Source organism: Delphinus delphis, chromosome 8, assembly GCF_949987515.2.
Source record: "Delphinus delphis chromosome 8, mDelDel1.2, whole genome shotgun sequence".
Lineage (NCBI taxonomy): Eukaryota > Metazoa > Chordata > Mammalia > Artiodactyla > Delphinidae > Delphinus > Delphinus delphis.
This window is the reverse complement of record NC_082690.1, coordinates 110,015,833-110,035,527: the sequence shown is the minus strand read 5'-3', so window position 1 is coordinate 110,035,527 and position 19,695 is coordinate 110,015,833. Positions and strand designations below refer to the sequence as shown.

Genomic DNA, 19,695 nt, shown 5'->3' with positions numbered 1-19,695 from the left:
AGTTCAGCAGGAGGAAAGACAGAACGGCGGGCAGAGCTTGGGGCCTGGCCTAAAGCGGGGGTCACTGCCCGGAGCGCTCTCACACCAACGCTGCCCTGGCACTCAAGGACAGCATAGGCCACAGGCGTCCCGACGCCCCCCTCCCCGGCCGTGGGATAACCCCGCTCCTCAGGGGGTGCCCACGCTGGGCTGGGCGACACAAGGAAAGAGACTTCAGGAGTTCCTAGATCGTGGAGGAGGTATCCCTGCCCCCGACCTGGCAAGCTCAGGGAGCTGGACTGCAGGACCTCTGGCCCATGGTCCTACCTTTGAGACTCACTCAGACTAAAGCCTGGCCCTAGCGCTCCCTCCAGACCAGAGGGGCCCCAGTGGAAGAGGATGGGACTCGGCCCCGGGTCCTGGGGCACCTGAGGCTGGGGGCACCTGGCAGGGGCAGGTCTGACCTCCCCAGGACTCCACGCCACTCCTCTGGGGTGCAGGCAGCTGGGCTTGCCCCGGGTAGATCTCAGAGCAGCGTCAGGGCGCGCTGTCGCCCAGAGCACCCCAGCGAGGGATGGGCTCCAGGCCCCGCCCACCCGTCCACCAGCGCCCCCGCTTTAGGGGTGGGGTTTGCGCAGAGGGACCCGGGTGGCTGTGGGGACCGTCCGCGGGGAGCCGCGGTGGGGGCGGGGTCTGGAGCGGGGGCGGGGTGGGCGGGGCATCCACGTCCCACCCCCGCCCCTGCCCAGTGCCCGCCCGCGCACGGTGACTCTAACCTGCCGCTCAGGTTCCTCCCCGCGCCCCGCCCCGGCTCCTCCGCGCGTCCCTCTCTCCTCTGGAACCAGGCTCCGACAGACGGGCGGACAGACGCGCGGACTAAGGGACCAGTGGGCGACCAGGCGCGGGGCCGCGAGAGGAGCAGGTGAGTGCCCCGCCTAGCGCCCGCACCCGCTTCGGCCCTGGAGCCACAGGGGAGCCGAGCGCACGGAGGGCGGGCTGCCCGGGCCTCAGTTTCCCCAGGTGGCAGCGCGACGCGGGGCCCTGGCCTGGGTCTGCAGGCCGGGCCGGGGCGCATGGGGCATCGGGCGCGAGGGGCCGCGCCGGGCCCGCGGGCTTTCCCTGGGCTGGTGGCCGCAGCCGGGTTCCTGCGGCCTGGCCCGCCCCGTCCGGTCCTGGGGCGGCGCCGTGCGCTGGGGATGTTTGTAAGCCAGTGGCTTCTGAGTCAGCCGGCCGCCTCCCAGCCCTGGGGCTCGGTGGCAGGAACCCCCTCCTCCAGTGAAGCGGTGTTGAGGAGGTCAGCCCCTGCCCCTCAAAGGATCTGCACCACTGTTGCCGGGGCAGGCTGGGGGCTCCTCTGGCGTGCTAGCCGGCTTCCTGTGGGTCAGAGGCAGGCTGAAACGCAGGGCCAGGGAAGCATCGGGCCGGGGTCAGGCTCTCGGTTAAGGTTGGGGTGTGGGAGTTTCAGGGAGGAGGCTGGGGGCCGAGCTGCCGGGGCCTGTGTGCCTCCAACCTGGGCTGGGCTGGCCTGGGGCAGACCATGTGCCTCAGGTGTCCCGGTGGCAGGGGAGGCGGGTGAGCAGGGTTCCTGGTGCTTCTGAAGTGCGCCACCGACCCCCTGTGCCCCACCCAGATGTGGTCAGCCCCAGCTGCGCTGGGAGGCCCAGCCCAGCTGGCGCCGCCTCTGCTCCCGCACCTCCCCCACGGCCTGTGGCGGGGCCTCTCCTGGCCCTGCCCAGTGCAGTCAGGGGTCCAGCGCCGCCCAGCTCTCCGCCTGCCTCTGCCTCCCAAGTGCAAGCTCGGCGCCCTGCTCCCCACCTACAGCGTCCCAGGCGTTTCCCTCCCCCAACCCGCAGGGCCCAGACCTGGGCACAGCCAGAGCCCCAGGGTCTCCCCCATCCCGGGCCCCACCTGGCTCCCTGGGCCTTAAGCTGACTGCTCCCCAAGGTCGGTCAGCTGCGAGCTGGAATTTGAACTTGGAGCTGGTCCCTCTGCCCTCCCTGCCCTACTGGGCCTCCTCGTCCTCCCCTGCCTGACCAGGCACCATACTCGGCCTTCCTTTGCACCCGGAAAATGACCACAGTGAAACCAAAGTGCAGCCTGGGCCCTGGGGCCCTCAGGGCTAGTGTCATCCCCACCCCAGTCAGCTGAAGAAGCCCCTTACTCCCCGCTGGAGCCGGCCTGTAAGTGGCCTCTCCCCCAGCTGCTCCCCAACCCAGATGCCTGGACCCACCTCCCTGGCTGGCCCTGAGGCCCCCCACCCCGCCCCCTAGGGGAGGCCGAATGTCACGACCTAGGTGTCTGTGTGCTCACAGGCCGCGGTTTCGCCCAGGTGCGTGTGTGTATCTGGACACACGTGCCCAGCACCCTCGGCTCAGCCCGCCAGGAATCCCATTAAGCAAACACTCGGGCTCACCTACTGAGGTCATGAGCATTCCGGACATTCTCCACGGACAGATGGACAGAGGAATCTGGCCAAGCCGGGACCCTCGGTGGCATGTGGGAGGGGGTAGCCTGAAGCCCCCGGGTCCCTCACGCCTCCTGGGAGCCTTCCCTGTAGGTAGTACCTGGTCAAGCTACCAGGCACCAGGTACTACCTGCCCTGATACCAGCACCCCTGGCTTGCGACCCAACCCTGCAGCCCCCTAAACACTGAAGCCGCAGATGGATGGCATCACTGGTGACATCTGATGCGGCACAGTGTGGACCCAGAGGTCCCCACAGAGCACAGAATCCCACAGGACATGTCAGCCTGGCCCAGGGGCACCAGGCTCTGCTCACCCCTCAGAGGGTGGGCTCCGTCTGCGCTTCACTCTGGGCTCTGGGTCCCCGGGCCCCCTACCCTTCGCCCTGGGCTCCAGCCTCATCTTTTGCTGCCTTTCTCCCTTGTCTGGCTCCCACCTGCCTCAGGGCCTTTAAACATGCTGTTCCCTCTGCTTGGAAGGTGCCTCTTCCCCCGACTCCCCTTCAGAGCCCCCAGGACATCTTCCTCGCAGCCCCACTCCAGACAGCCTCTGGGGGTGGGACCCCTCTGCTGGCACGTCCTGGGGGTCCCTGTAGAGGACCGAGGGTCCAGGGAGGGATGGGGCTGCAGTGAACACCAGCTGGGTTGTGGAGCAGGGGTGGTCCTGGTGTGTCCGGAAGGCAGGGCTCTGCTTCCTGAGGACTGCCTGCCCAGGCACCCTGGGGAATCTGGCCAGGCCATCGGGGCTCCAGGCCCTGGATCCAGGGAGGGATGGGGAGGGGACCCAGGCCCTGTGCTGGGGTAGCAAGGCCCCGGCCAGGTCACGATAAGGTGTCAGCTTGGCTCCCCTGTGCACTCAGGTGTGGGCCAGGCACTAAGCCCTGGACTCAGGCCACTCTGAGGTCTGCCCTCTCACCGCCAGCCACCGTCGAGGACGCCATGAGCCAATCAGGGTCCGTGAGCTGTTGCCCGGGTGCTGCCAAGTGAGCCCCCACCCCCACCCACTAGGCCCCCACCACCCGCTACCCACCCGTAGTCCCCAGGGAGGGGTGCGGCATGGGCCCCACCCTCACCAGCCCCTCCCCTGCAGTGGCAGCCTGGGCCGGTCTGACGGTGTGGCCAAGATGAGTGCCAAGGACCTGTTTGGTGAGTGAGGTTTGAGGACAAGAGGCCTCGGGGGCCAGCTCGGCTGGGAGGGTCTCGCCCACTCCCTTCTCCAGGGCTGTGCCAGGCCCCCACCCGGGGAGATGCAGGTCAGCCCTGGGCACCCAGAGAAGGCCCCTGGACCCTAGTCAACCAGCAGGTGCTCAGGTCCCTCCCCCAAACTCTGGCCACTGAATAGCCCTCCCCACAGTGAGCCAGTAAGGGGAGAGGCCTTACTAATAATTCAGGGAGCATCAATATTGATTCTCTGTGCTCTTCTCCGCCACCCGATCCTCCAGGGGCGGGGGCTCCTGCTGGACTGACTGCCAGGTGTCTGCTCTGGGAGGGCGGGGCCTGGCTGGCCCCCACCTCCCCCAGCTCTGACCCTCCCCCAGCCATGCAGTGCCACCTCTGGAAAGCAAGGACCCCCAGGGAGGGACAGGGAGAGGCAGGGAGATGGGAGCTGGGAGCTCTTGGAGTTGGGGGAAGCCCTGGACCAGACCCCTCCCCAGGAAGGTGGGCAGGGGGCCTCCAGGAAAGGAGGCTGAGCCTCCTGCATCCGCTCCAGGACAGACCCCAGACACAGCTGTGCCGTCACCACTCTGAGCTGGGGGTCCCTCCTGGGGCCCGAGGGAGCTCCATGTTCTGCCAGGAGGGGCCATCCCTCCATTCTGTGCCCTGTGTCCTTCCTGGAGGCCACAAAGGGCCCACAGAGCAGCCCTCCTCCCCTGCACTCTGCCCTCCCTGCGGCCCCATCTGGGGTCCCGCCGTCAGGGGTGAGTGACCGTGTCTCCTTATTCAGAGCAGAGGAAGAAGTACTCCAACTCCAATGTCATCATGCACGAGACCTCCCAGTACCACGTCCAGGTGAGCCCCTCACCCCACGGGGCACTCCTGTCCTCTGTGCTCTGGGATCCCCGGGCCTGTGGGGAAACTGAGGCCGGGGGAGAAGTGGTCCCACAGCAGGCAGCCTGTACTGGGCTCACCCCCAGAGCCTCCCTCCAGTCCTGGGGAGCTCCCGGTCTGAGGGGCACAGGAACCCTGGGGCTACATCAGGGAGAGGGATGCCAGGGGCAACACAGGAAGGCAAGGACAGCTCTGGGTGCCCCTGGAAACCCCAGCGGGAGGGAAACTGTCATCCTGGCCTCACAACAGGGAGCCAGACTAGGAGGGAGGAGTTTCTGAGCTCCTGCAGGGACGTCCTCGACGGCTAATCCCACTCAGCCTGGACAGTCGAGGTGGGTAGCTGCACTCTAGAGGAGCCGCCAGCTCCGAGGCCTTCGCTCCTAGGTCACTTTTAATTCACACTTAGAACTCAGGAAATACGTTTTTAAAATGACCTTCCTGCTCGTGGCAGCCGGCCAAGTTCCTGGTTCCTGGTCATCGTCCAAACCTGCAGGACAGCAGGGCTGGGAATGGCTGAACTGGGAGGAGGGAGGGGGACCCAGGATCAGGAAGGTGGGGGGCCTGGACCAGGAAGGTGGGGAACCTGGACCAGGAAGGTGAGGAGCCCTGGACCAGGAAGGTGGGGAGCCCTGGACCAGGAAAGTGGGGAGCCCTGGACCAGGAAGGTGAGGAGCCTGGACCAGGAAGGTGGGGAGCCCTAGACCAGGAAGCGGGGAGCCCTGGACCAGGAAGGTGAGGAGCCCTGGACCGGGAAGTGGGGAGCCCTGGACCAGGAAGGCGAGGAGCCCTGGACCGGGAAGCGGGGAGCCCTGCACCAGGAAGGTGAGCCCTGGACCAGGAAGCGGGGAGCCCTGGACCAGGAAGGTGGGGAGCCCTAGACGATGAAAGTGGGGAGCCCTGGACCAGGAAGGTGGGAGCCCTGGACCAGGAAGCGGGGAACCCTGGACCAGGAAGCAGGGAGCCCTGGACCAGGAAGCGGGGAGCCCTGGACCAGGAAGGTGAGGGGCCTGGACCAGGAAGGTGGGGAGCTCTGGACCAGGAAGTGGGGAGCCCTGGACCAGGAAGGTGAGGAGCCCTGGACCGGGAAGCGGGGAGCCCTGGACCAGGAAGGTGAGGAGCCCTGGACCAGGAAGCGGGGAGCCCTGGACCAGGAAGGTGGGGAGCCCTAGACCAGGAAGCGGGGAACCCTGGACCAGGAAGCGGGGGAGCCGTGGACCAGGAAGGTGAGGGGCCTGGACCAGGAAGGTGGGGAGCCCTGGACCAGGAAGGTGGGGAGCCCTGGACCAGGAAGGTGAGGAGCTCTAGACCAGGAAGCGGGGAGCCCTGCACCAGGAAGGTGAGCCCTGGACCAGGAAGCGGGGAGCCCTGGACCAGGAAGGTGGGGAGCCCTAGACCAGGAAGCGGGGAACCCTGGACCAGGAAGCGGGGAGCCCTGCACCAGGAAGGTGAGCCCTGGACCAGGAAGCGGGGAGCCCTGGACCAGGAAGGTGGGGAGCCCTAGACCAGGAAGCGGGGAACCCTGGACCAGGAAGCGGGGAGCTCTGGACCAGGAAGGTGAGGGGCCTGGACCAGGAAGGTGGGGAGCCCTGGACCAGGAAAGTGGGGAGCCCTGGACCAGGAAGGTGAGGAGCTCTAGACCAGGAAGTGGGGAGCCCTGGACCAGGAAGGTGGGAGGCCTGGACCAGGAAGCGGGGAGCCCTAGACCAGGAAGGTGAGGAGCCTGGACCAGGAAGGTGGGGGGCCTGGACCAGGAAGGTGGGGAGCCCTGGACCAGGAAGTGGGGAGCCCTGGACCAGGAAGGTGAGGAGCCCTGGACCGGGAAGTGGGGAGCCCTGGACCAGGAAGGTGAGGAGCCCTGGACCAGGAAGCGGGGAGCCCCGGACCAGGAAGGTGGGGAGCCCTAGACCAGGAAGCGGGGAACCCTGGACCAGGAAGCGGGGGGCCCTGGACCAGGAAGGTGAGGGGCCTGGACCAGGAAGGTGGGGGGCCTGGACCAGGAAGTGGGAGCCCTGGACCAGGAAGGTGAGGAGCCCTGGACCAGGAAGCGGGGAGCCCTGGACCAGGAAGCGGGGAACCCTGGACCAGGAAGGTGGGGGGCCTGGACCAGGAAGGTGGGGGGCCTGGATCAGGAAGGTGGGGGGCCTGGACCAGGAAGGTAAGAACGTCCCTCCCCTTAGAACCCTCCATGCCCACAGAAGCCAGGTGAGTCACTGCTTTCTGAGCCTCAGTCTTCTCCTCTGTACAGTGGGTGCAATGAGACATGGGAGTCCCTAGGGCTCTTGCATTGGGCTGTGTTGCCGATCAGCCCTCGCTGCCAACCTGGGCAGGCAGGGGCCATCTTGTGTGGTCAGCTCATGACTGCTGCAGGCTCAGCGTCCAAGGGCCGCTCTGCCACCTCTCTGTGGGAAGGACTTTGCCCTCCTTGGTGAGGAGCCACCTGTGCCAGCGGGGCCTCCCAGCCCTTCTCCTAGACTTTGGTCCAGGCTAGCCTGTGGAAGGACCCCAGGCTGGGGCCACCTCTCCTGCCTGCCCAGCAGCCAGCAAGGCTGGGGATGTGGGCAGGTTTGCTGACCCCTCCCGGATGATGAAGCTGAGGCCAAGAGGGAGGGTGAGAGGTGGTGGCCATGGGAGGGGGGGCACCGAAGCCTTGTGGGTTTGTTTATTTATTTATTTATATGGCTGCGTTGGGTCTTCGTTGAGGTACGCAGGCTTTTCATTGCGGTGGCTTCTCTTGTTGCGGAGCACGGGCTGTAGGCGTGTGGGCTTCAATAGTTGTGGCGCACTGGCTCAGTAGTTGTGGGGCAAGGGCTTAGTTGCTCCGCGGCATGTGGGATCTTCCCGGACCAGGGCTTGAACTCGTGTCCCCTGCATCGGCAAGTGGATTCTTAACCATCTGCGCCGCCAGGGATGTCTCAGCATTTGTTTTATATGATTGAATTTTTGTGTAGTGATTGAGTATCCTGAGACCTTGCTGAATTCATTTACTTGTTTCAGGAATTGCTTATAGATTCATTGGATTTTTTTATGTACGCAATCATTTTGTCTGAAAATACAGTACTTAATTTCTTAATTTTAGCCACTTTGTTTTCCTTGCTTTATTGCCCTGGCTAGAACTACCAGGACAGTGCTCAATAAAAGTAATGATAGTGGACATCCTTGCCTGTGTCCAATCTTAGAAGAGAGTATTCAGAATTCCCCGTTTTATAAGCTGTATGTTTTTGTAGATACCCTTTACTAGAATGGGGAAGTTCCTTTCCATTCTTTGTTTGCTGAGAACTTTTATCATGAAAGTTGTTGAATTTTATCAAATGCTTTCTCAATTGAAATGTATTTACTTAGTTAATGTAATGAATCATGCTGATTTTTTAAAATGTGGAACCAACCTTGCATTTCTAGGATAAACTTCATTTACTAATGGTTTATTATCCTTTTCATGTATTGACTTGACAAGACTAATTTGCTACTATTTTGTTAAGGTTTTTTTTTTTTTTTTTTTTACGGTACGCGGGCCTCTCACTGCTGTGGCCTCTCCTGTTGGGGAGCACAGGCTCCGGACGTGCAGGCTCAGCGGCCATGGCTCACGGGCCCAGCTGCTCCACGGCATGTGGGATCTTCCCAGACCGGGGCACGAACCCGTGTCCCCTGCATCGGCAGGCGGACTCTCAACCACTGCGCCACCAGGGAAGCCCATTAAGGATTTTTTTGCATTAATATTTATTAGAACATTGGTCTACAATTTTCTTTTCCTGCAGTGCCCTTGGCAGGTTTGGGTATCAGAGTTCTGCTGGCCTTATACAATGAGTGGAGAAATGTTCCTGCTCCTCTAGTCTCTTCAGAGAGAGTTTATGGAAGGTTGCTGTGATTTCCCTCTTAAGTATTTGTTAGGATCCACCTGTGAGGCCCTGAATACAGGGCTTCCTTTGGGGGAAGTTTTCTTTTATTATAAACTCACTTTTATGCCCGTATGATCTGTAGTGATGTCCCCTCGCTCCTTCTGGTTATTGATCATTTGTGTTTTCTCTATTTTTTTCTTGGTCAGTCTTGCTAAGTGTTTATCAATTTCATCAGTCTTTTCAGAACCAACCTTGGGCTCTGTTGATTTTTCTCTGTTGTTTGTGTATTTTACTAGTTCATTGGTTTCTGCTCTTAGTTTCCTTCTTTTCACTTACTCTGGGCTTCATTTGATTGTCATTTTCTAGCTTCTGAAGAGGAATGCCCAGACCATTGATATCAAGTCTTTCTTCTTCTCTGCCATTCATTTAAAGCTATAAAGCCCCTCTAAGTACTGCTGTAGCTATCTTCTTCCACAAGTTTTTTTTTTTTCTTCCACAAGTTTTGATGTGCTTGTTTTTATTATTGTTCAGCTCAGAATATTTTCTTTTTTAAAATTTTATTTTATTGGAGTATAGTTGATTTATAATGTTGTGTTAGTTTCAGATGTACAGCAAAGTGATTCAATTATACATATACATGTATTCCTTCTTTTTCAGATTCTTTTCCATTATAGGTTATTACAAGATATTGAATATAATTCCCTATGCTACACAGTGGGTCCTTGTTGGTTATCTATTTTATATATAGTAGTGTGTGTACGTTAATCCCAACCTCCTACTTTATCCCTTCCCCACCTTTCCCCTTTGGTAACCGTAAGTTTTTTTTCGAAATCTGTGAGTCTGTTTCTGTTGTGTAAGTAAGTTCATTTGTACCATTTTTTTTAAATTAGATTCCACATATGAGTGATAACCTATGATATTTGTCTTTCTCTGTCTGACTTACTTCACTTATTTATTTTTTTAAATAAATTTATTTATTTATTTATTTACTTATTTTTGGCTGCGTTGGGTCTTCGTCGCTGCGCGCGGGCTTTCTCTAGTTGTGGTGAGTGGGGGCTACTCTTCGTTGCGGTGCGCGGGCTTCTCATTGCGGTGGCTCCTCTTGTTGTGGAACGCAGGGTCTAGGCTCATGGGCTTCGGCAGCTGTGGCACGCAGGCTCAGTAGCTGCAGCGCACGGGCTTAGTTGCTCCGCGGCATGTGAGATCTTCCCAGACCAGGGCTCGAACCCATGTCCCCTGCATTGGCAAGCAGATCCTTAACCACTGCGCCACCAGGGAAGCCCCTGACTTCCTTCACTTAGTATGATCATCTCTAGGTCCACCCATGTTGCTGTGACTCAGAACATTTTCTAAATTTCCTTGTAACTTCTTTGACCCATGGGTTGTTTAGACTTCTCTTCTTTTTAAGCATTTAACCATGTAAGCATTTATAGGTATAAATTTCCCGTTAGCGTTGCTTTTGCTGCATCCCATAAGTTTTGATATGTTGTGTTTCTATTTTCATTTGTCTCTAGATATTTTCTTATTTCCCCTGTGATTTCCTCTTTCACTCATTTGTTGTTGAAAAGTGTGCTGTTTAACTTCTACAAATATGGACCCATGATTTATTTAGAAGTGTGTTGCTTAATTTCCCATTAATAGGGATTTGTAGTTATCGTTCTGTTATGGATTTCTAATTGAATCCCATTCTGGGCAGAGAATACGCTCCGTATGTTTTCAGTCATTTGGAGTGCACGGGCAGCATGGGTGGGATGGTTTGGCTGTGCAGTATTTTGCTGACGACGCGCCTCATGCAGACAGACCAGCTGCCTGATAGTCACTGCACGTTTCTGCCCACTCTCTTTCTTTTCTTTTCTTTTAAAAAATATTTATTTATTTGTTTATTTGTTTATGGCCGCGTTGGACCTTAGTTGCTGCACACAGGCTTCTCTCTTGATGTGGCGTGCAGACTCTAGAGCACGTGGGCTTAGTTGCCTGCGGCATGTGGGATCTTAGTTCCCCGACCAGGGATGGAACCCACGTGCCCTGCATTGGAAGGCAGATTCTCAACCACTGGACCACCAGGGAAGTCCCTCTTTTTTTTTTTTTTTTAATATTTAGTTATTTACTTATTTATTTTGGCTGCACCAGGTCTTAGCTGCAGCATGTGGGATCTTCGTTGCGGCATGCGGGATCTTTTAGTTGCAGCATGCAGGCTCATGGTTGCGGCATGCTAACTCTTAGCTGCAGCGTGCATGTGGGATCTAGTGCCCCAAACAGGGATCGAACCCGGGTCCCCTGCATTGGGAGCGCAGAGTCTTATCCACTGGACCACCAGGCAATTCCCCTGCCCAGTCTCTTTCTAACCTGCCCATGGACATGTAGGTTGGCCTCCAAGAGTTGTGCAGGGAGCAGCCTTGTACCCGTGCCACATTCTACACGTGTGCAGGTTGCCTTGAGATTGTAAGAGGGAAGCATGTGGGCTGGTCCAGTGTCATCAACTCCTCCCCAGAGCAGCCAGGCGAGTGCGGAGCAAGGGTTCCTCCTTCTCCACGTCTTAACCAGCCAGTGTAACCCGCAAGGGCTTGATAGTGCTGGGCAACAGAATAAGCGAAAACTCATTCCGAAAGTCATAGTCTCCAGCTTCAATTTGCAATTCTTGTATTGAATGAGTCTGCATATATACGTGTGTGTATATATATACTTTTTGGCCGCACCGTGCAGCCTGTGGGATCTTAGTTCCCCAACCAGGGATTGAACCCGGGCCCTCAGCAATGAAAGCGCAGAGTCCTAACCCCTGGACCACCAGGAAATTCCCCTGTGTATCATTTTCTATTTTAAAAGGTTACTTATCTTTATTTTCCTACAGACTCTGTGTTCATACCTTTTGTCAATTTTTCTATTGAGCTGTTAATCTTTTACTTATTTACATATTCTTTCATTCTTTTTTCATTTATCGTTGGTATCCTTAATTATTAAACAAAATAGAGCTTTTAACAAAGTAAGAACTGTCATTGTAATGCATGTTGGCCTTTTCCTGTATCAAGAAAATTAGCCTACATCACCTCCATTATATCTATTATTATATCTGTAGGGGTTTTTTATATACTTTGTATGTGGTACTTTTTTTCAGGCCGAAATTTTTTTTTTTATTAAGTCAAATTTATTGCTCTTGTCTTTTTATTACCTTTTTTTTTTTCGTGGCCCCACCGCGTGGCATGCGGGATCCTAGTTCCCTAACCAGGGATCGAACCCACGCCCCTGCAGTTGAAACTCAGAGCTTTAACCACTGGACCACCAGGGAAGTCCCGGCCTTGTCTTCTGAGCATCTGGATTTTCTTCCTTGCTTAGCAAAGTCCCCCAGTGAAGAAGGCCTTCCTGAGATTATCAGGAGTTACCTAGTATTTCCTACTAGCACTTTCATGCTTCCATGTTCTGTGGTTAAGCCTTAACTGCCTGGAGTTTCTGTGAGTATTCACCCAGCTGCCCCAGCATTGTCTACTGAATTCAGCAAAGGTCAGCGAGGACACATGGGGGATCCTGGAAGGAGGAGGGGCCTGAGCCAGCCTTGGAGAGAGAGGAGCGGGGCGGGCCAGGGGTCCCCATGGGCTGCTCGTTCATTCCCATCACATTCACTGGGGGCCTGCTGGGGGCCCAGCACTGTCACAGGCGCCGGGGAGGCAGCAGACAGGAAGCAAACGAAGAAGCATGTCGTGTCCAGCATAGAGTCGGATGATGATAAACACGAGGGCAGGTCAGGGGCGTGCTGACGGTGAGCCCGTGGCCAGGCAGGCAGGAAGGTAGTGTCCACGTACAGTCTGGAAGGAAGAGCGGGCTGGGGGAGACGGGGCTCGGGCAGAGGTGGCATGTGCCAAGGCCCTGTCGTGAGCCTGCACCAGGGCTGCTGGAGGGGCAGGGAGCCTGGTCCCGGAGCCCAGTGGCAGATGTGGGTGGGCTGGGGGCTGTGTGTGTAGGGCTGCCAAGGGGGTTGCCAGGGCACGTCCATGGCCCCCACAGACATCCCCCAAGGAGAGCAGAGGACCCCCAAGGTGGGGCTTTGTCTCTTCAGACCCCCAGGGCAGGGATGTTCCCCTCAGACCCCCAGGGTTAGTTGTGACCCCCTCAGACCCCCAGGGTTGACTATGACCCCTCGGATCCCCCAGGGTTGGCTGTAGCCCCTCAGACCCCCAAGGTTGGCCCTAGCCCCTCAGAGCCCCAGGGCACAGCCCCTTGGCCCTGGTTCTTGGCACCAGGAGGGCTCCACCCAGAGTGACCCCCTGCCTGCCCACCCAGCACTTGGCCACGTTCATCATGGACAAGAGTGAGGCCATTGTGTCCGTGGAAGATGCCATCCGGAAGCTGGTGCAGCTGAGCTCCAAGGAGAAGATCTGGACACAGGAGATGCTGCTGCAGGTCAACGACCAGTCGCTGCGGCTGCTGGACATCGAATCCCAGGTATGGTGGCAGCAGGAGGGAGGGCATTCGCCCATCCTGCAAGGCAGGCACAGGCAGTGACCCAGACACACTGGGCCTCTGTGGGAGAGGGAGCAGGCCGAGGGCCGAGAGTACAGGGGAGCCACGTCACACAGGGACACGTCCACCTCGCAGAGCTTCTCCACCGGCTGTACCGAGGCGGGGCCCGTTGTGTGCACGTTGCCCCGTGGGGTCCGTGTCCATGTCCAGGCCACGTTCCTTTTCCGTGCCAGATCCGTGGCGTGAACGCCACAGGCCACGCCCACAGTCAGCCCGTGTCCCCGGCATCCGCTCCTCGGGTCTTCCCTGTGCCCATGGCCGTGAGCCCTCCTCTGTGTCTGGGACTCTCGCCATGCACCATGGCGAGCCTGGTCCCAGCCGCCTGTCCCCCAGGAGGAGCTGGAGAACTTCCCGCTGCCGACCGTGCGGCACAGCCAGACGGTGCTGAACCAGCTACGCTACCCATCGGTGCTTCTGCTTGTGTGCCAGGACTCAGACCAGAGCAAGCCCGACGTCCACTTCTTCCACTGCGACGAGGTGGAGGTGAGGGCCGGGCAGTGGGGGGCGGGATAGGCGCGGGGCGGGGAGCCCAGATCCCTCCGGAGAGCCAGCCTGATGCCCCGTCCCCCCAGGCGGAGCTGGTGCACGAGGACATCGAGAGCGCGCTGGCCGACTGCCGCCTGGGGAAGAAGATGCGGCCACAGACCCTCAAGTAGGGGGAGGGAGGAGGGGCGGGGGAGGAGGGGCGAGGGGCGGGGCCGGGCCTGGGGCTGGGACTGCGGCCAGGCTCAGCGGCCCTTCGTCCCACTTCAGGGGCCACCAGGAGAAGATCCGGCAGCGGCAGTCCGTCCTGCCCCCGGCCCAGGGCCCAGCCCCCATCCCCTTCCAGCGCTACGGCAGGGACTCGCCCTCCACCAAGAACCGAGTGGACCTGCCCATGCCGCTCAGAGACCCAGGTGGGCCGAGGAGGATGGGCTGGGGGCGGCAGCAGGATTGGGGTGGGGGGGCTCAGTCAGCAGCAGCTCTGCTCCCGAACAGGCTTTCGCACTTGGGAGTCGCAGGCGCAGGACGAGGAACCGAGGGCCGTGCTGGCTCAGAAGATCGAGAAGGAGACGGTGGGTCTCGGGCCGGCAGGACCTCCCACCCACTCCGGGCTCCTGGGGCCAACCCCCAGCCAGCACCCACCCCCTCCCCCAGGCCAGGGGCCAAGAGGCAGCGGGTGGGGGTGTCCCTGCAGCGGGTGGGGCTCCGGAGGCTGACCCCTGCCCCTGCTCTGACCCCAGCAAATCCTCAACTGCGCCCTGGACGACATCGAGTGGTTCGTGGCTCGGCTGCAGAAGGCTGCTGAGGCTTTCAAGCAGCTGAACCAGCGCAAGAAGGGGAAGAAGAAGGGGAAGAAGGGGCCGGCAGGTGCGGGGCAGGGGGTGGGGGGCACCGGACAGGGGAGGGGCATCGGGGTGGACACAGGAGTGGAGGTGGGGAGCCCAGTGGCCACTGAGTGGAGCAAGGCCCAGTCTCAGCGGGTGGGGAACACTAGACTGAGGCCAGACCCGCCGGGGCAGCGACGGGCCGGCCAGGCTCACCCCCCAACCCCCTGTCCAGAGGGCGTCCTCACGCTGCGAGCACGGCCCCCCTCCGAGGCCGAGTTTGTTGACTGTTTCCGGAAGACCAAGCTGGCCATCAACCTGCTTGTGAGTCCGGCGGCCCACCCCATCCCTCCGAGCTGATGTTGTGGGTGGGGTCCCTGTCCCTGGTGCCACCCCACAGGTCGGCCTGCTCCCTGCCCACAGGCCAAGCTGCAGAAGCACATCCAGAATCCTAGCGCAGCCGAGCTGGTGCACTTCCTCTTCGGGCCTCTGGATCTGGTGCCTGGGGCTGGGGGGAGGCAGGGGCTGGGGCGGGGGAGCGGGGGCCTGGGGGGCTTGCCCCTGACTTGGGGGGAAGCAAGTGCCCACCTTGGGCAGTGGGCTGGGGCCGGCGTCTGCACTCGGAGTGGGGGGCGCAGTGGGCAGGCCAGTGGTGTTGCAGGCAGGCGCAGGGTGGGGGGGGGCCTCTGACGCCCCGCTGTGCCCCAGATCGTCAGCACCTGTGGTGGCCCAGACATTGCTCGCTCCGTCTACAGCCCCCTGCTCTCCCGAGACACTGTGGGCTTCCTGCGCGGCCACCTGGTCCCCAAGGAGATGGCGCTGTGGGAGTCCCTGGGGGAGACCTGGACACGACCCCGGTAGGGTGGTGGCATGGGGCGCACACCAGGATGGGTCCCTCGGCGGGCGGGCTGGGGGTCCTGGGTGGGGCCAGCTCTGGTGGGTGGCCCAGCTGACCCCAGGACCTGCCACCCCAGCTCCGAGTGGCCTCGGGAGCCGCAGGTGCCCCCCTACGTGCCCAAGTTCCAGAGCGGCTGGGAGCCACCACTGGACGTGCTGCAGGAGGCCCCCTGGGAGGTGGAGGGGCTGGCGTCAGCCCCCGCTGATGAGGTCAGAGCGCCCGCAGCCCCGCTTGCACTCCACCCCCGCCCACTGCCCTCACCACCCCGTCCTCCTGGCCCAGCCCCTGCTTCACACCAAGTCCCAGTGTCCGCTTCCCCACAGCCAACTCCAGTGAGCCGCACGTCCTTCAGAAACTCCCCAAAGCATGGCCTCGCATCTGAGCCCACACCCCAGGGAGACGTCCTCCCCCAAGTCGGCTCCCCACATGCTCACAGGTAAGCTCTGCTCAAAGTGAGGGAGTGTGACGCTCACCCCTCAAATCACGGACGCTCTGCTATGGGTACACTGCCACCAGGTGGCAGCAAACGCATTTTTCACGACCGTCAAAATACCGCTTTCCACGCGAGAGCCGGGTTTCCTTTCAACTTTGTGGTGTACAGTTGAGGGGAAAATGTCGAAAGCACCCATAAAGTGCTTAGATGACGTACTTAATACGTCACCTCTTTTTGTTTCTCCGCGTTTATGCTTTAGAATCATGGTTAGAAATGTACTAAACCACTGAACTTAAACGGTCTCAACGATCCCAGTTGCCCTGGTGGGGCTGATTTAGGCCCAGCCTCAGAGCCGGAGCAGGAGACCGATGGTCTGGGTGGGAACGGCCTCTCTCCCTCTGGCCGCACACATTTCCACAGACCATGTCTTACAGCCCCAGGGCCTGGGGGAGCCCCCATCCTTCCTCCCCTCCCCTCCTACTTTCTGTTCTCAGCCCTGGCCCAGGACCTGCCTGGGGAGCTCATTACCCACCAGACCCCAGGATTCAGTCTCAGGAGGGGAGGGGCTTGGAATCCATGTTCTGAACAAGTGTGCCCCTCCCTGTGCCCCGCCAGCCTGATGCCCTGGTCCCTGGCCTAGGGCCACCTTCAAGAAACATTTTCATCCTTTTACCTCCAGCCCCTGACCAGTCCACCCTGGCCAATCCTGACGCAGCCCCCCACCAGGGCCCCAGAGGCTGCCCCAGCCCCAGAGCCCCCACTTCCCCAGGGTCCCGAGCCCTGCACCTGTATGAGGGGTGCCCTCGTGATCAGGGGCCAGACTGACCAGAGGGATGGCCCAGCACGGGTGGCAGGCTCAGGCCTGCTCCGTGCAGGAGCTGGGACACCCTGGGACCCTGCAGCCCACGGGCGGCCCTGCATCGTGTCTGCAGCGCCAGAGGGACTATGGCTCTGAAAGCATCCGGCCCTCCCCCGATGGTCAGCCACTTTCCAGGGACGGCCTGTCCTTTCTCGGGTACACGCCTGGCTCTAGATCCCCTGGGGGGCTGGACCTGGAGACCCCTAGGCCTCCAGGGCTAGGGGCTAGGGCAGGGCAGGCCTTGCTGTGCCCACAGACCCTTGCATTCCATCCGCCTCCGCTGCCCCCCCACGCAGGGGGCCCCAGACGCAACGGGGCTGTCACAGTTTCCATCCCAGCTGACAGCCGCAGCCGCTGTGCCGCAGAACAGGACGCAGCCGTTCACCTGGGAAGCTGCTGCCCCTGGCCCTCCCCCAGGCCCAGGAAGAGACCCCAGCCCAGCCCTGAGCCTCAGCCCCTCCCATTCCACACAGGGGCTACGAACCCGCACCGGCCATGGCCAAGTACGTCAAGGTCCTCTACGACTTCACAGCCCGCAACGCGAACGAGCTGTCGGTGCTCAAGGACGAGGTCCTGGAGGTGAGTGGGGGCCGGGGAGCGGGCGGTGGTCCAGAGGTGGGATCTGCCTGACCCCAGGGCTCCACTCTGGGTCAGCAGCCTGGCACCTGCCCCAGCACAGCTGAGGGGCCTCCCTGTCTTGGGGATCTCAGAGGGAGCCCAAGGGCCCCTGGGCTGGTCTGGGCTCGGGCTGAAGGGTGGGGTGGGGTGGGGTGGGGTGGGCCCTCCCTGTGCCAAGTGGGGGATCCCCCAATCCAGCAGGGGCTTGTCATTCATGCCCACCCCGGGAGCCCCCTCAAGGCACTTTCCGAGTTTTGTGTCCTGAATCCAGGCCACCCGCTGGGGGACAGAAAGTGGAGCAGCTGGAGGGGGGGGTGGTCTATATCCACAACCACACTAGAGGCTTAGGAGGCTGCTGGGAGGGACGGGGAGGGGGGTGGCCCCTATGGATGGGTGGGAGGCCAGGTGGGCCAGGGGCACCTGGAGGGGGTGTGTAGAATGGGGGGGGGGCAGGCTCGGGGGGACTCTGGAGCTCTCTCTGGCCCATCGGTAAACAGGGGCTCACACGGGCGGTCCCAGCACCCAGCACTGGTGCCTATGGCGGGGCCGGGGCGGAGCGGGCGCTGTGGGTCAGGGGTGATGCGGGGGTGCGGCGCCCACAGGTGCTGGAAGGCGACCACCAGTGGTGGAAGCTTCGAAATCGCAGCGGCCAGGCAGGCTATGTGCCGGGCAACATCCTCGCCGAGACCCGGCCGGAGGACGCCCTCCTGGAGCAGGTGAGGCGGAGGTCTGCTCTGTCCTGCTGCGGGGTCAGGCCGGGTGGCGGGGGGGTTGGTGGGGGGTGGGCAGAGAAAGACCGGCCCGGAGCCTGGACCCCGCGGCTATAGGGGCTGGTGCGGGGGCTCCCCGGCTCCGGGCTGAGTCTGGGAAGGTGGGGGGCTGGGCAGGTCCTGGGAGGTGGGGGAGGAGGGGCGGGGAGGGGTGCCGGGAGGGATGATAAGCTGACCTAATGGCGCCCCCACCGCCCCTCTTGTTCACCCTGCAGGGGGGGAAATACTGGGGTCCTGCCAGCCCAACCCACAAGCTGACCCCAGGCTTTGCCGGGAACAAAGGCGGTGAGGGATGGGGCCGCCAGACCCTACGGGCGGGGGTGGGGGGGCCCAGAGCCAGCGGGGGAGGCGGTGGGGAGGGAGCCCCGGGTACGCGCGGGGCAGGCCTGAGCCGCCTGGCGCCCCGCAGAGCTGATGCATCACATGGACGAGGTCAACGACGAGCTCATCAAGAAGATCAGCCACATCAAGGCGCAGCCGACGCGGCACTTCCGCGTGGAGCGCAGCCAGCCGGTGCACCTGCCGCTCACCTACGAGTCCGGCCCCATCGAGGTCCGCGCCTGGCTGGAAGCCAAGGCCTTCAGCGCCCGGTGAGCCGAGGGGCGCACGGGGCGGGCAGGGGGCGGGCGCGGCGGCCGCCACGCCCACGGTCAGGGCCCCGCCCTCACGCCCCCCTCCCCGCCCCCTGCCCCCCGCCCCCAGGATCGTGGAGAACCTGGGCATCCTGACGGGGCCCCAGCTCTTCTCGCTCAACAAGGACGAGCTGCGGAAGGTGTGCGGGGAGGAGGGCGCCCGCGTGTACAGCCAGCTCACCGTACAGAAGGCCGTCCTGGAGGTGAGCCGCCCCGCCCTTCGCTCCCCGCGCGCCCCGGGAAGGGGGGCTGGCGGGACACTGACCTGCGGGTCCCCCGGCTCCCGCAGAAGCAGCAAGGTGGGTCGGAGCTGGAGGAGCTCATGAGCAAGTTCCATTCCAAGAACCAGAGGCGGGCGGAGGAAGACAGCTAAGGCCCGCGGCGGGGCGCACGGCCCGCGGCGGGGCCCGCCTCCGCGGCTGGAGTATTATTTTTGTACGTGTACGTATTTCGGACCGTGGACTCGGACGGAGAGTCGTGCCGGCTGGGGACCTGCTCGCCCGCCTCGTGGCACGTGGGGCCTGTCCTCCAGCTCAGCGGTGCCCCGGCCCACACTCCCCACCTGCCCCGATGCCCACCGTAGCCAAACTTGCCACCAGGTGGTGCCGGCCCCTCGTCCGCCCGCCCGCTGAGGCCAGAGCTGTGCCGGCCCCAGGCCCGGCCCTACCCTTCCCCACAGCTCTCCCTGAGGCCACAGAACCCACACATGCACCCTGGGAGGGGGCAGGGGACTTTCCTCTGGCCGCCTCCGTCCACACAAGGGTTTCTCCCAGCGCAGGTGACTCAGGCCCTGCCGCCGTCCCCACGGCCCCCTGCAACCTCTGCATCCCCATATCTCCAGCTGGCCGGCTGCCGGCCACCAGGGCAGCAGACCCCAGCCACACAGCTGCCCTTGGCTCTGAACTGGGTGGGCTGGGGGACTCCGGCCCCACTGGGGTGGGGGGCATGCCGTTCTCCCTTCACCACCTGGAGGATCAAGGATGGACTGAACACCACTCACCCGAGTTCTGGCCTTGGGCACCCCTCAGCCCCACCCCAGCCCTGCCCGCTCCCCCCTCCGCAGAGCCGGAAGGGAACTTTCTCTGAGCAAGTTTCAGGCCAGTCTTGCCTGGCGTGCTGTGTGCGGGGTGGGTGGGTCTTGGAGCCCTGGACTCTGCGGGTCTCACCCCAGCGAGGAAAGGTGACCACGGCTCAGAATCCATATCATTAAAGCACTTAAGCCTCCCAGCAGCCCTGTGTCTGTCTGTCTGTCTGTCTCCTGGAGCCCCCCGGGATTGCGCCTTTGGAAGAGCTCCCGAGCAGAGGCAGGCTGTGGCCAAGCGGGGCTGGGGATGTTCCCAGTGA

At 61.5% G+C, this 19,695-nt stretch overlaps 1 protein-coding gene across 5 annotated transcripts; it reads left to right on the top strand.

The window, feature by feature from the left end:
* Positions 1-726: 726 nt before the first annotated feature.
* On the top strand, positions 727-19,575 carry EPS8L2 (EPS8 signaling adaptor L2). 5 transcript variants are annotated; one of them, XR_009520453.1, is made up of 22 exons: positions 792-901; positions 3,301-3,423; positions 3,531-3,586; positions 4,386-4,450; positions 12,595-12,756; positions 13,168-13,317; positions 13,407-13,486; positions 13,588-13,730; positions 13,813-13,889; positions 14,058-14,184; positions 14,377-14,465; positions 14,565-14,639; positions 14,850-14,998; positions 15,116-15,248; positions 15,363-15,475; positions 16,805-16,910; positions 17,552-17,665; positions 17,935-18,004; positions 18,129-18,309; positions 18,422-18,554; positions 18,641-18,792; positions 19,130-19,575. XR_009520453.1 is itself a non-coding variant. In XM_060019570.1 (22 exons), the coding sequence occupies exons 3-22, from the start codon at positions 3,380-3,382 to the stop codon at positions 18,722-18,724; spliced, it is 2,151 nt and encodes a 716-aa protein (XP_059875553.1). In that variant the 5' UTR covers positions 869-901; positions 2,292-2,308; positions 3,301-3,379; the 3' UTR covers positions 18,725-19,575. The 5 variants fall into 5 exon arrangements, 4 of the variants coding, with proteins under 4 accessions (XP_059875555.1, XP_069397080.1, XP_059875554.1 ...); XM_060019570.1 differs by adding an exon at positions 2,292-2,308 and having other exon boundaries at positions 869-901; positions 18,641-19,575; XM_060019572.1 differs by having other exon boundaries at positions 727-901; positions 18,641-19,575.
* Positions 19,576-19,695: the final 120 nt, after the last annotated feature.